This window comes from Triplophysa rosa, linkage group LG21 (assembly GCF_024868665.1).
Source record: "Triplophysa rosa linkage group LG21, Trosa_1v2, whole genome shotgun sequence".
Lineage (NCBI taxonomy): Eukaryota > Metazoa > Chordata > Actinopteri > Cypriniformes > Nemacheilidae > Triplophysa > Triplophysa rosa.
The window spans coordinates 10,023,708-10,037,507 of record NC_079910.1 but is presented as its reverse complement, the minus strand read 5'-3'; the positions used below and the strand labels follow the sequence as shown (position 1 = coordinate 10,037,507).

The window sequence follows — 13,800 nt, the reverse complement described above, 5'->3', positions numbered from 1 at the left end:
TGTGTGCCATATTAATTTTTAACAGTATATTTGTATTGACAAATGTAAATTTTGTGTCAATTTTCTCTTAAAATTGTTGACACATGAACTTAGAAAAAGAAAAAAAAGTGTGCTGGAACTATACAGAGATTTATCAACAACCTTCTGCTGCCACCTGCTGGTAACATTTAGAAGTGTAAAGTAAATGTCAAGTCCTGAGGAAAATGTAACAAATTCATTGTTCTTGTCCCTTTCTTAAACAGTTGAAATAAATATCACTGGTTAATTTTTTTACGAAAAGCGCAATGACATTTTCCCTTTAAAAAGTCATGTAGTGTCAAACTGGCAAAACCCTAACCCTAACCTGCACAATCAAAGGACAACTGCGTGATTACTGCCCTCTAGTGGCAAAAAACTAAGAATAACAAGGGTATGAACAACATGTATGATAACACTCTCAACTTCTTAAAGTTCTTGAAAATAAATATTTATTTTAGGTACAACAGACAATTTCTATACTTCTGTCTAAACTGAAATATTTGAAGCAGGGAGCACCATCTGAATGAAATTTGAACAAATCTTTTTATGTTGTCAGATATTGTTGGCAGGCTATTGTCACATATGGAAATGTATTACAATATGCTTAAAATAAATACTCCAAGACAATTTGGCCCCAAATTCCAGCATCTCAGTAGTATCTCAGTATATTAAAAAGATACTCTTAAAAATGAAAATTCTGTCATGCTCACCCTCAAGTTGTTTCAGACCTGTATCAATTTATTTATTTATTCTGCTAAACACAAAAAAGATATCTGGAAAAATGTTAACAACTGACATTAATGGAACATCATTGACTACTATAGTAGGATTTTTTAAAATCATTTTTTAAAGATATTAAAATAATAAAAATAAATTAAAATGAGATATTTTGAAGAATTTAGGAAAGCAAACGGTTGTAGGGGACCTTAGACTACCATTAAAAAAAACAACAACTGAATTTTCATTTTTGGGTGGTGTATCCCTTTAACTTTCTATCTGCACAAATGACTCCTCCAATAAACAATCCACAAGTACATACATTTACTATACTTTTGTAAGTATCTCGCAATCACATCAATAAACCTACCAGTGCTCTTTCACAACACATCTTTGATCCAAGGCTTTGGTCATTTCATACATTACATTGCTTATGCTTAGTATCCATATGTTGATGAAGAAAACACAATGGCATAAGTCACATTTATAATTGTGTTGCATCTACTGTATACAGTAGGTTTCTGAGTTACAACAACAATGTAAATGAATGCATTAATCCTAATAAAATGCACTGAGAAAGATGGAAAATTACCTGCATGCATGTGTATGACATTCACCATCACCCTTTAGGATTACATGGAAAAAGTGTGATGTGATGAAATGAGATCTGTGAGTATTGGCTGAGCTATAATGGGGTTATGCGGGCTCTATCTGACGAAGAGAAGTTTTTCCAGAAACCTCCTCCCTCTTGTGTCTCCGCAGGTATCGTATGGCCGAGAGCGCACTGACGTTCGCCAGGAGAGCTGAACAATAAAGAGAACATATCATGATTTACTGTATGAAAACGAATCTCAAAAATTGTGCAGTTTGTAATACATAACATATCTGATGCAAGTGGAAAAGTTTGCTTCCCTCAATTACAAAAACTAAAATGTTAACTTTGTCGAAAATGCAAATGAATAACTGTTCTAATTAGAATGGGTAAGGACAAACACACCTTGCACATTAACCAAGGGAAAGCAAATTATGTCAACGAAATCACAAGGACAATAAATATACATACCAGCTTTCCAGGTGTCTGCTCCTGGACTCGCTGATTTAAGAACCCAGGAGGCAAATGCAATACAAACCAAGCACATGTCTGCCTGTCTAAGAGGCAAGAATGGGGAATCCAATCCTACAAAAGAGGCATATACTGTAAACTTAATGTGCCATTTTTAATTAGATTATTCAAAGATAAATCATTCATTCCTATATTAAAACAATAAAAAACGTGCTGCATTTAAAAAACTAAATGCATATGACTACAGCACAAATTATTATGTAAGCACTATACGTTTTTCTATTTTATGTGCACTTATAGTGCAAATAATGTGATCAAGAATTTTGGCACATGGCAGATTTGAGAAGCTGAGTGAAGACTTGCACGTACAGCCATTCCACTGGCCTGATCATGGATCTGCATGTGACTACATAGTCAGCAGTTACTGACAGAGAAAGAGGTGAGAGTTGACTAAAGCCCTATTCGGATGGGATTAGTGTTATATGGGAGGTAACAGAGCAGGTAAATATAAATCTATCCTAAAAGTACAATGTCTAACCTGTTTACCCTTATAACTTCCCCGTTTGATTTTTAAGTTCTGAAGTGAATGTTGGTCAATAAGAAAACATGAGAAAGATAAAAAAAATTGCATCATAACTTACTCAGAGGAATAACACTATCTTTCCATACAGTATTTTGCTTCATTTCTATTAATACAAGATGCACATCGCTGCTGTCCTTCTGAAACCTGGTATTTCCATATTTCGTAATTTTTTTTGCCATAAATCAATATTATTAGTCATCCTTTATGTTTGTCACTGGGTTTTGCAAATATCCGACCAACTAAAAGTATTAAAAAGTGCTTGTCAACTTTGACATTTAAAAAGTACAATGTTATTTCCTGTGGCTCAGTGGTTAGAGTATGGCACTAGCAATGCCAAGGTCATGGGTTCGATCCCAGGGTATTGCACATAGTCAGAAACAAATGTATAATACAATGCAATGTAAGTCACCTTTGGATAAAAGCGTCTGCCAAATGCATAAATGTAAATGTTATTTACATTTCCTGAAAACTAGCGAACTTGGACATCCGAGGTTTCAGAAGGACAACAACAATAGTTTGTTTAAATATTAAAATAATATTTAAAATAAGGAATAATGTACTTTGAGTAATTGCATTGCTAAAATCATTTTATTTTTGAGACAATAATGCACCAAACATACCCATCTCTGATCTCTGCAAACTTCTGAAATCTTGTGAAAATGACCTATTAGTCAGATATGGTGACCCATACCCGAAATGTGACCTCTGCATTTAACCCATCCAGAGAGTAGTGAACACACGCACAGCAAGTGGTGAACACACGTACACCCGGAGCAGTGGGCAGCTATCACTGCAGCGCCTGGGGAGCAAGTAGGGGTACGGTGCCTTGCTCAATTTGTTCATTTACACACATGTCCAGCATAGTAAACCTGTCTGAGTTAGGCTTACTATCATGAAATATTAATAACAAAAAAAATCAACCCAGCACAACACTACAGGTGTATTGTTTTTTTCTACACTTATATAATATAATTATATAATACACTGCCCGTCCAAAAGAAGTCACCACCTGGATTTAACTAAGCAAATAGAGCCTCCCATTGGATTGGAGGTCTAGGTTCAGCAACAGTATGTGCTCAAAGAATAAGGTCAGCTGACTACGTGTATATACTGAATGACCAGGTTATTCCATCAATGGGTTCTATCTTCCCTGATGGCACTGGCATATTCCAATATGAAAATACCAGGATTCATCAGGCTCAAATTGTGAAAGAGTGGTTCAGGGAGCATGAGACATCATTTTCACACATGGATTGGCCACCACAGAGTCCAGACCTTAACCCCATTGAGAATCTTTGGGATGTGCTGGAGAAGACTTTGCGCAGCGGTTGGACTCTCCCATCATCAATACAAGATCTTGGCGAAAAATTAATGCAACTCTGGACAGGAATAAATGGACATTCTGGACACTGCAGAAGCTTATCGAAACGATGCCACAGCGAATGCATGCCGTAATCAAAGTTAAAGGCGGTCCAAAAAAATATTAGTGTGTGACTTTTTTTGGACACGCAGTGTATATGTCAACACAATATAGTATGTTAGTTAAAGGTCTGTTAGTCCTATGGTGTTGCTAGACCTCACTTGAGTCTGACAGTTCAAAATAGACAGATGGATTAAAATAGATAGAATACTGATAATGTTTGAAAGGGACAAGCAATACCCTCACACAATGTACATACAACAGGAGCTGGTGTTTTTAAAGTGGTAGAAATACTGGAGATCTTACTTGGGTCAGCAACAACAGTCTGCATCTCCATACATTTCTTCTGTTGCTCAGCCAGCTGCTGGAAGATGCGGTTCTCCAGGTTGAGGTACAATGAATCTGGAAAGGGTTTGTCATCAGGGCCTATCACAGTGATTGACTGTATACCTTTGTGAAAGGGCTTCACCGGGGTGAGAGCCCAGGAATTCTCTTCAGGGACTGCAGGGTCAGAGCGTCGAACCCTTCTGAGTGAAAATGGGTTTGCCCAGAGGAGGTCGCTCTTAAAAGTGTCTTCAGGATAGAAGTGCTCATACATGTCTGTTGATGCAACAGAATAGTGGTTGGAAGACTTCTGGTCATATCGTGACACCACCTTGATGGGTGAATAGTCATTATCATCATCTTCATCTGAATGGACAGGGGAATCAGGGAAAAAAGAATCATACGCTTCTGGAAACTGAAGGTTTCTGTTAGAGCGGGTGCTGGAGAAAATGGGTACCATTTGATCATTTTCAAACGGATTAAAAAAGCTTCCAGAATCAAACTCTGAGAAGAAATGATCATACATCTCTGGCACAGATGTTCCCGATTCCTCAAGGTAGGACGGGGTGGTGTTATTGTCTGCACGAGAAGAACACCGTTCAGGTTCATCATCACTGAAGAAATACTGGATTATTTCAGAAAACGTGATGCCACCACTCTCCAAGTCCTCATCGTCAGACAAGCATGTCGGGTATGACGTGTTCACGTGGTAGAAAGGATCCTCTGCTTCTGAATGTATCGAACGCAGCGAAGCATTTCTCATCATTTGTCTGATCGGTTGAGCCTCCAGATCTTGCAGGTTCTGCACGCTAATATTCTTGCACATTTTTCTGAAGCACTGTTGGGCATCAGCTGCATAGAGATGTTCAGGAAGAGCGGTTTCAGAGCTGATGTACACCACATCCTCACCCACCATCGCTGGATCGGAATCATTCTCCCACATCACACTACAAGACCTGCTGGGAAACCCACATGGCTCGTCATCTTGCTTCAAAGAATATTGAGTTTGAAGCTGTAAGAGATCTTCATCTAAATCAGATATGAAAGACATGTCTCCACTCAGGCGCTCTGGTTTAGAGTCATCTGGTTGTGTAAAGTAACCGGAGTCTGCAGCATCACTAGTGTCTGAGACGCTTCTATCATCTGGCTGGGTCAGAACGCTGGGGTGCTGGGCACTCCCAATCATCCGCAGCCGCAAAATGTCATTGATGGTTAACTTTTCCATTTCATTCCAAAATGAGGAGATAGCAAACACAGGGGATGGAATTTGATCTGCACCAAGAACAATATTCTCTGGATCTTTGGATCCACTTTCTGACTCAAGAGGACCGGAGAATGTGCCCTGGCTTTCAGCAGCTGTGGGAGGAGATATCTCTGACACATCTGATAAAGCATTCTGGGTTGAATGTTCATTGAAAATGTGTTCAATTGATCTATTGGCTATATCATTTAATAGATGTTCACCATTATTCTTGAATTCTACAACACCATCTTCATTTACACTCTTGTCTTTCTTACCTTCAGATTCCTGAGTTGAATTATCTGGTTTTATAAGAGAGGCATTCACCATTAACACCTCATTATTGTTTTGAATATGTCCCTCATCTTTTCCATCAGAAACAACAGTATTTTCCATCATGTTACATTCAGTCTCTAAATGTGTCTCGCTTAAAGGACTACCCATTCTTAGTTGACACGTTTGAGATTTTAAAATGTCCACACAAGTAACAGCTCTCTCTTTATGCAAAGTATTCTGTGAAAACATTTTTGAAGTGTTTCCATCTGAGCAAGGTTCTACATCATCTATCTTCTCCATTACAGACGAGCTGCTTTGTTGGACGTCTGAAATCCCTGTCATAATCCATCTGTTTGGCAAGTTTTTTTCACTTTTAAATGCATAGCAGTCAATCTCATTTCCCAAACAGGATACATCTTTATGTGTGTCCTCAGTCAAGTTGAAAGAAACTAAGGAGGAAAGAGGCTCTGTTGAATCAGCTGCACTGGAAATGTTAGGAGATAATAAGGATTTCCTTTGACATCCTGCTGGAGAATTATCATTTAGAGACTCTGATATGGTTTCTCTCAGGCTCGGAGTTGGAGAACAGTCCGTCTCTCTTAACTGTATGGTGGAAGCAGATTCTGTTATTTTTAAAGCTACGTCACTTTCTTGTACATTTAGAACTTTCTCGGCCAATATGGACTTCGGCTGGACCTCCGCTTTCAAATGTCTATTGTTTACAAGAGACATTTCCTTCATGCTTTTGGAAATATTGCATATGCTTGTTTGTCTGACTTGAGGTATTGTCTCTACATCAAATGTGGTAAAAGATTCTGGCAAACTTTTCGAACACTTTAAGCCAGTTGGAGCCTCAGCACCAACAGCAAAGCATTGCAATAAATGATCACTATTATGCAGTATCGGAGAGATTTTAATTTCTGGAATTGATGGTGGCTCAATCATTTTTACATTTATAGGAAGATTATTTATCTCTTCTCTCTGAACGAATCTCTCATCCTCCGATTCACTTTGATGGATTCGTATCTGAGCCTCATGTCCAGGACTCATCTCTCCTGCCTCCATACTAATTCTCTTCTTCTTTCTTCTCTTTCTCCTGAGATTGAAAGGTGAGACTGGGATCTGAATGATTGGTGAAACTTTTGAGTCAGAACTGCTTCCTATCTCCAACTGATCAATGCTTCCCTTTGCTGGATTTAAGACAGTCATATCTATCCAGTTAACTATCTCCATGGGTGGCATTTTCACTTTGTCTGGTGGCTTTGTTTCAGGTTTCAGCTTAAGCTCTGCGCTGAGATCACAACGCCTTTTCTCCTGCTCTCGTTTCACTCCTACTGTAATTAGCTGAGATGACAATGACTCCCCTCCAATGACCGTCTCCCTTTCAGGGGAATCTGAAGCATTTACCTGTGCATTAGTGCATGTGGGCATTACAGCTTTTTCTATAGCTGTACTGCCCCAGGTATCAGCCTCACCCTGCTTAGAGATCTCTCCTTTGGGAATTGCCTCAATTCTGCCAGATGGACAAATAACCACATACTGAATATCCTGGTTATCAATCAAACCCTCCAGATGGTCGGTCTTCTCACTTCCACAGTTTTCAACATGGCTTTGTTCCAAGGGCTGTTCATTTACTGTGATGCTTTTTAACTGCTCAAAGAAAAGATTAACAGTCTGAAGGTGCAGGTCCTCCTCACTTCCAGAGAGAACCTGCTCTGGACTACCAATCCCATACTTGCTGAGGTAATTGTCTACAGGCGAACCCTCGCAGTCCGGGGGGCCATCTACTTGAAGATCAGGCTCTGTTGATTCTGCTGTACCTGGGAGTCGGGTCACACCTAGAAAGTGGCTGCCCATCTCATCAATGTCGCTCATGCCAGAGTCCTCTCGGCTGGCAAGACCCGGAGAGAGCAAATTGCAACCTTCACATTCCTGGAAAAAAGTATCCCAGGCTTGATCGGAGATGTGCAAGCTGTATTCAAAATCATCCATAGTGCAAGAACAAAACACAAGCTCTGAAACAGCATTCAGAAGAATGAATGTCATGACATTAACAGATAAACAAAAATAGGCACAGAGTATGTACAGTATCAGCTGACAGACATTTAATCTGTACATGTGTACTTTAAAAGCTAAGACAACATTTATTGCATCTAATCACAAATAGATTTGTTCATTTGAAGAAAAGTATTTACAAATTTAATTTCAATAAATCTGCCTGTTAATCTCAAAAGGGTGTAAACAGGTAAAATACCTCAAATCAAATTCAAGATGTGATGTTCCAGTAAAAAAACTGAAGAAAACATTTAAGGCAACTTTGTAAATGTTTTAAGTCAAGTACAATTATTCACTTGTAACTTAGTCACTTGCTTTGCTAATTATTTATAATAAATCACAAATATTCAAGCATATCTATAGCTGTTTATTAATTTACTTTCTTCCACTTCATCACTGGTGAACCCGTTTAAACTTTAAGAGAAAAAGTTTAGCTTCAGTGATTTTCTCTTTAGAGTGCACACTAATACTAAATCAACGCAAAGCAGAGTCATGTTAATTACCTGTTCAGTGGTGTGGAGTGTGTAGATGTCCCTGAGCAGTTAGCCTTTGCACAACTTTAGCAGTGTCAGGCACAGCGAGTGCCCTTTGAAGTGTGTCCTCCCAAGTAAGAGAGGTGTGCCACAGGCCCTATGATTCGTTATAAATAGACCAGCTTTTGACATCATGTAATACACGCAGTACTCTCTCTCTCTGTGGCCCCACACCAGTACTCCACATGTGTAGAGATCAAACGCCATAGCTGCCGAGTTAACAAGGCAGTAAATTCTGCAACAGTGCTGTTTATCACAATTGTTTTCAGCATGTCAAAAACACAGCAGAAGAAGCCATGTCTCCGTAAAAATGATATATTAGCAATGGTGCATTAGTGAGGGATATCAAGGATTTTGTATGTGTTGGTTAAAAGTGCTTGTGTGCATACAGCCGCAGAAAAAATAAAGAGACTAAATCTTCATTTAATCATCATTTCTAGATGAATTGTGGCCATTCCAGTACAGTGTCTGTTAAATTTCAACAAAATCAAACCTCAGGAGTGACAAAGTCATCCAACAGCAACGTGAAAGACTGACAGCATGACAAGACACATGAAATCTGTGATAAAAGTTATCACAATTTTTTTTTTACTTTTCCTAAATACATGTACAAATATTACTGTTGTATTGCTTAAAAGTGAACATGAACTTTATGAACATGAAGTATTTGAGATCTATAAACATACAGAGCATCTTTTCTGTTATTTTGACCTGTTTCTCCAGTTTTCATTTCGTGCAAATAAATGCATATAGAAACCACATTTTTGTTTGGAATTTGGGAGAAAAATAGTTAGTAGTTCACACAATAAAACAACAATACATACCTAAAAATAGTCAATTCAGAAAAACTGAAAATGGCCTTTAAATTGTAAATTTTTTACACGACTGTAGATGCATTTTGTCTTTTGTGCATGTGGTGTGAATAACCAAAACGTTGCTTAGGTACAGTGTAGTTTTTCATTTTTAACTTTCAATTTAATATTTACTTGTCAGGTTTGGTTTTGGCACTGTGTGAGGAAACCAAAGGATTGTATTCCCCGCGTCAAAGAGATTCCACCAGCTGACCGCTGAAAACTGCAGGTCATATGAGTCCGTCTGTTGCCAGCTTTCTGGAGTGTATGTAGAGCCTTTTTACCCACCGCTCAGAGAGACATCATGGTGAATACCACTCAAGGTATTAATGTCACAGAGCACATTCACATTTTGATCATTTGATACAACCTCTGCGGTGATAAAAACATGCTGCGGCAAAGCACAGAGTATTATGCAAGGGTCATTTAACTTGAAATAGAATCATGAACATATTCAAAACACTGTAGCAACAAATTAAATCAATGCAACAATGATTTCCATTTGAATATATACAGTAAAGTGCATATACAGTATATAAATTGTATCATTTGTACAAAATTGACCACACTAACTTCAGTCCAGCCTAAAACAGGTATGTCAAATGTGTAGAGACATCAAGATTATAAATGTAGACAGTGGGATTAACTAATCCACCTAATTTGCGAAGTGCTGCTATTACATCATTATAATATTAAGATAACAGATCTTTCATTATCCCATTATCTACACAGATCTAAGCAACGTCTGAAAACACTCATGCCTTCTGTTCTTCCACCATCCATCCAAGAGTCCAGACAAATCTCCACAGGGAGGGGACAAATTGTAGCATACAAAAACCATATTGTTTTAACTTTGTCTTTGATATAATGTTGCTAAAAAAAAAAAGTGAGAACCAAAGTCTGCACAGTGAATAGTCATTGGCGCACAACTCACTTTTCTTTCACAGATGGAATGTTATTTAAGTCTTTTTGAAGTGAGAAGTTTGCTTGACATTCAGGCCGACAAAACCCACTCTGCATTCACTCTGTTAATTATTCACGACCTTTATACATTTGATTCTGCCTTGTGTGGGAAAACGTCCCCCTCACCAATTAACCAACCACAGACCGGGCATCTTGCCCAGGAAGGTCCTAAAGTATCAATTCATCAGAGCTTTACGGGGGAACATTGTCTTGCAAGTTTTCTGCACCTGGGGCGGTGGGCTGTCTGAACGTGGGTGGGATTGTTTTCAACAACAGGATTAAGACCAATAAATCAAGTTCTGGGATTAAGATTTGGATCTGTTTGGACTACTTAACAGTGGCTAATACTGCAGTGTTTTTTTCTCTAATTGTACCGCTGTTTCAGCTGCGACAATTTAACGCTCGACTCTTCAATCCCTTGTAAATAGAAACACCCAGGTCAAGTGACGCATGGCTTGGCTTCTTTACAGTTACGCAGGTGCCAAAAGGCAATGTCGGGGTATTTTTCATTAAAAAGGTTTAATTCATGCTGCCTTTCTGGACGCTTGTTCAGTTTTGAAGAATGATGCAATTATTACTACAAATGCCAAATGATGTCTGAATTCAAATGTACATTTACCCATTTAGCAGACACTTTTATACATGGCCAACAAACTAGAGTGTCTAAAACGTTTTACTTGTTTTTATAAATTATGTAAAATGCCTATATAAATGACCTTGTAGTCATTGTACAAAGTTGTGCTAGTCTAGTTTTTAAACACGTGACCCCTGTCATACGCCATAGCAACACAGCCATCACATATTGCTAATATTCTTAACACTCTGTTACATTTTAAGTAACTCAGTTATTTATTAAGTTATTAAATTGTGTTGTAGTTGCAATCTAAAAACAACCTGAGTGGCCAGAAATACAAGCACTTCGGTTGTTCCCAAACCGAATTAAAAACGGCTATTCCGAAAAAAAATCCGGTTGCGTAGCGTAATAGACAAATCCTGTTAACATAATGGTACTGTATTATGTAAACGTGCACCACTTTGTCTATTCGTAATCTTTACCTTTGAGCCGCGGGCACTAGACGACGATTCACTGACAATGAGGTAAATTGACTGCCTGTTGCTCGGAGCTCATCCTGCACGCGGGAGCACCTGACGAACAATCTCGCATTGTCTCGTGAAAGCACCTGAGTGATAGCGGTCACCAGACACCCTGAACGTTACCTCAGCCGTGTTTTACTCCATCCCATTATTTACAAAAGGTTGAGTGTCGGGGGCTACAAAGGGAGGGGGCTACAAACTGCTCATTTAAGCTTTTCGCAGGGTTTCAGTTATAGGCTTACTGTTGATTGACGGGATTTGCAACACGTTGGTGTCAGGTTCCGACCATAGGCACATATGGCCTAGGGAAAAAAGCAAATTTAAAGTCTGTATTTAGATATTTTAAATACAGAATAAAATATACATTATAAGACATATTACTGTATATCGATATATAACACACTAAATATATATTTGATATATGCTGCGGAATATTACTGTGTTTCCGTTTTCAACTTTAATGTAAAATATTAGTGGTTATAAAACTGATTTACGCCAATGTGTCCAGTCGTGTAAAATATACCACTGTTGGCCACAAGGTGGAAGGCCAGATTAATCTGACAGAGGACATTCAATGTTCGCGTGGGCTCTCTGAACTGCTGTTTCACATACAACCCCTTGATGTGTGGAAAGGATTAAAAAAATTTTTTGTTAGTGCACAAATGTTAGTTGCTCTGCAACATGTCAAGAACACTACAAAGTTTAGACATTCAAGGTTCCTGAGTAAATAAACCAAAAAAATATCTATATATTTTTTCCGATATGCATTTATAAGTATATATAATATATAAAGTAGGGTTTATTTTGTGTTTACATCAACTATGGACCCCAAAAGACATCAGAATTTCTCTGACTCATAAGCTTGGCTAAGATCCACGAAGAACAGCATCTCACTCTGCACAGGGCGGTCTGCACTCTTCCAGTCTTGGGAGGCTCTAGGGAAGGGTCTCAGACCACAGCCTTCCTTTCCACCATGAGTCATTATCTGAAAAACCAAAGGTCATGCAGACAGGAATAGGATGTGTGATATTTTTAGTGTAAAAACCTCCTCCGTAGTACTATCTTCTTAAAAGATTCTGAATAAATGCATAACATAATATCTTCTGTACTAACAACTGATCAATAATCATACTTTTCAAACACATTACATACCAGCTTAAAGGGATAGTTCATCCAAAAATTAAAATTCTTTCAGTATTTACTTACCCCAATGACATTCAAAACCTGTATGACTGTCTTCAGCAGTACACAAAAGAGGAAATTTTGAAGAACGTTATTAAGCCAAAAAACAACGGACCCCACTGACTTCCATTTATGGACACAAAACTGCTGAGACATTTGGCAAAATATCTTCTCTTTGGTTCCACAGAGGAAAAAGTTATATACATGTTTTGACTGACATGAGGGTGAATAACAGATTATAGAATTTGTATCTTTGGCTGAACTCTTACTGAACTATTTAACACTAAATTATGTCTGAATCAAAGGGAAAACTGATTTTTAATGCTAGCAAATTACTTTTACCCACTTTATTTCATAATGGTTTTTGCAAGCAAACAACAAATTATTTAATAAATCCTGCTTGAGAGCACATCTTACAATCTAACAAAAACAACAGCAAATATACAAACACATAAACATCAAACAAACAGAAATCCAGTCAGAAAATACTGAGTGAAATAAAACAGTGTTACTTAACATCACAAATCAGGAAACAAGTATAAATAGATATTATTGTAAAAAGTTAGTCTCAATGCCAAAAATATCATTTTTAAAGGAATCTTTAAAGGAAATAACAACGTTGAAATAAAATAATAATTGTATGCATTAGCAGTATGGGGGGGGGCTTAACAGGAAACTAAAAAAACAAAAACTTTCCAGACAGACACACCACATCCCCTCAACCTCTTGCACGGCTTGTGTGTGTTTGCTCAGAGTTAAACATACCAGGACCGATCAGAGATCCATTCTCCGCTGGTGGAAGTGTTTGTTAATGAGTGATCAGATGACAAAGGTCTGACAGGCCCTCTACCACACACAGACTGATGGCTAAACCTGCTTTCCTGAGGTCGCCTGGGTTATCAGCGCCCATAAAACAATGGGAACCGGCGGGGCCAGGCGCTGGCCAGCTCTAGCATTGACATGCTGCATGCTTGCAGACCTATACAAACCAGCGCTGGACACAGAACCCTCTTCACTCACCCCGTCACTCATCACGACTGATAACAAGAGCACGGCTGTCACTACTCATTCATTTAGACGCACTGTGAATGGACTGAGAATTGCCCTCTGACCTTTCGGGTCTCCAGCTATTACTCCTCGCAGCCCAATCAGCTCTGGACAGCTTCCACAATGTAAAAGAAACAATGGCTTCTATAAGAGTTGAATTGCACCGATGAGAGATATTGCTGGGCAAAGATGTATTTCAAGCAGGCAGGCCTAGACGGAATCTGCAGACTTTGGTATTTCCAGGGCTGATTGACTGGAATTACACCTTCAGTCTTACTAGGAGCTGGAAGCATAAACAAATTAGCCAAAAACATTATAACAAAAAGATGTACAAAGATGAATATGATGTGAATTATGCTGAAATCTGCCATGTTTTGAGATTCAAATTTTAAGTGGGCCTGCTTATAAGCAATGCTGACAGATTTGTTGATAT

General features: G+C 38.4%; 1 protein-coding gene across 4 annotated transcripts; it reads right to left on the bottom strand.

Annotated features, from left to right (window-relative positions):
• Positions 1–110: 110 nt before the first annotated feature.
• Positions 111–8,294, bottom strand: LOC130545229 (PPARGC1 and ESRR induced regulator, muscle 1). 4 transcript variants are annotated; one of them, XM_057319638.1, is made up of 4 exons: positions 8,200–8,294; positions 4,108–7,613; positions 1,799–1,912; positions 111–1,538 (listed from the first exon to the last, which is right to left on the bottom strand). In XM_057319638.1, the coding sequence occupies exons 2-4, from the start codon at positions 7,514–7,516 to the stop codon at positions 1,432–1,434; spliced, it is 3,630 nt and encodes a 1,209-aa protein (XP_057175621.1). In that variant the 5' UTR covers positions 7,517–7,613; positions 8,200–8,294; the 3' UTR covers positions 111–1,431. The 4 variants fall into 4 exon arrangements, 3 of the variants coding, with proteins under 3 accessions (XP_057175621.1, XP_057175620.1, XP_057175622.1); XM_057319637.1 differs by having other exon boundaries at positions 4,108–7,656; positions 8,200–8,270; XM_057319639.1 differs by having other exon boundaries at positions 4,108–7,573; positions 8,200–8,260.
• Between the last annotated feature and the right edge of the window lie 5,506 nt (positions 8,295–13,800).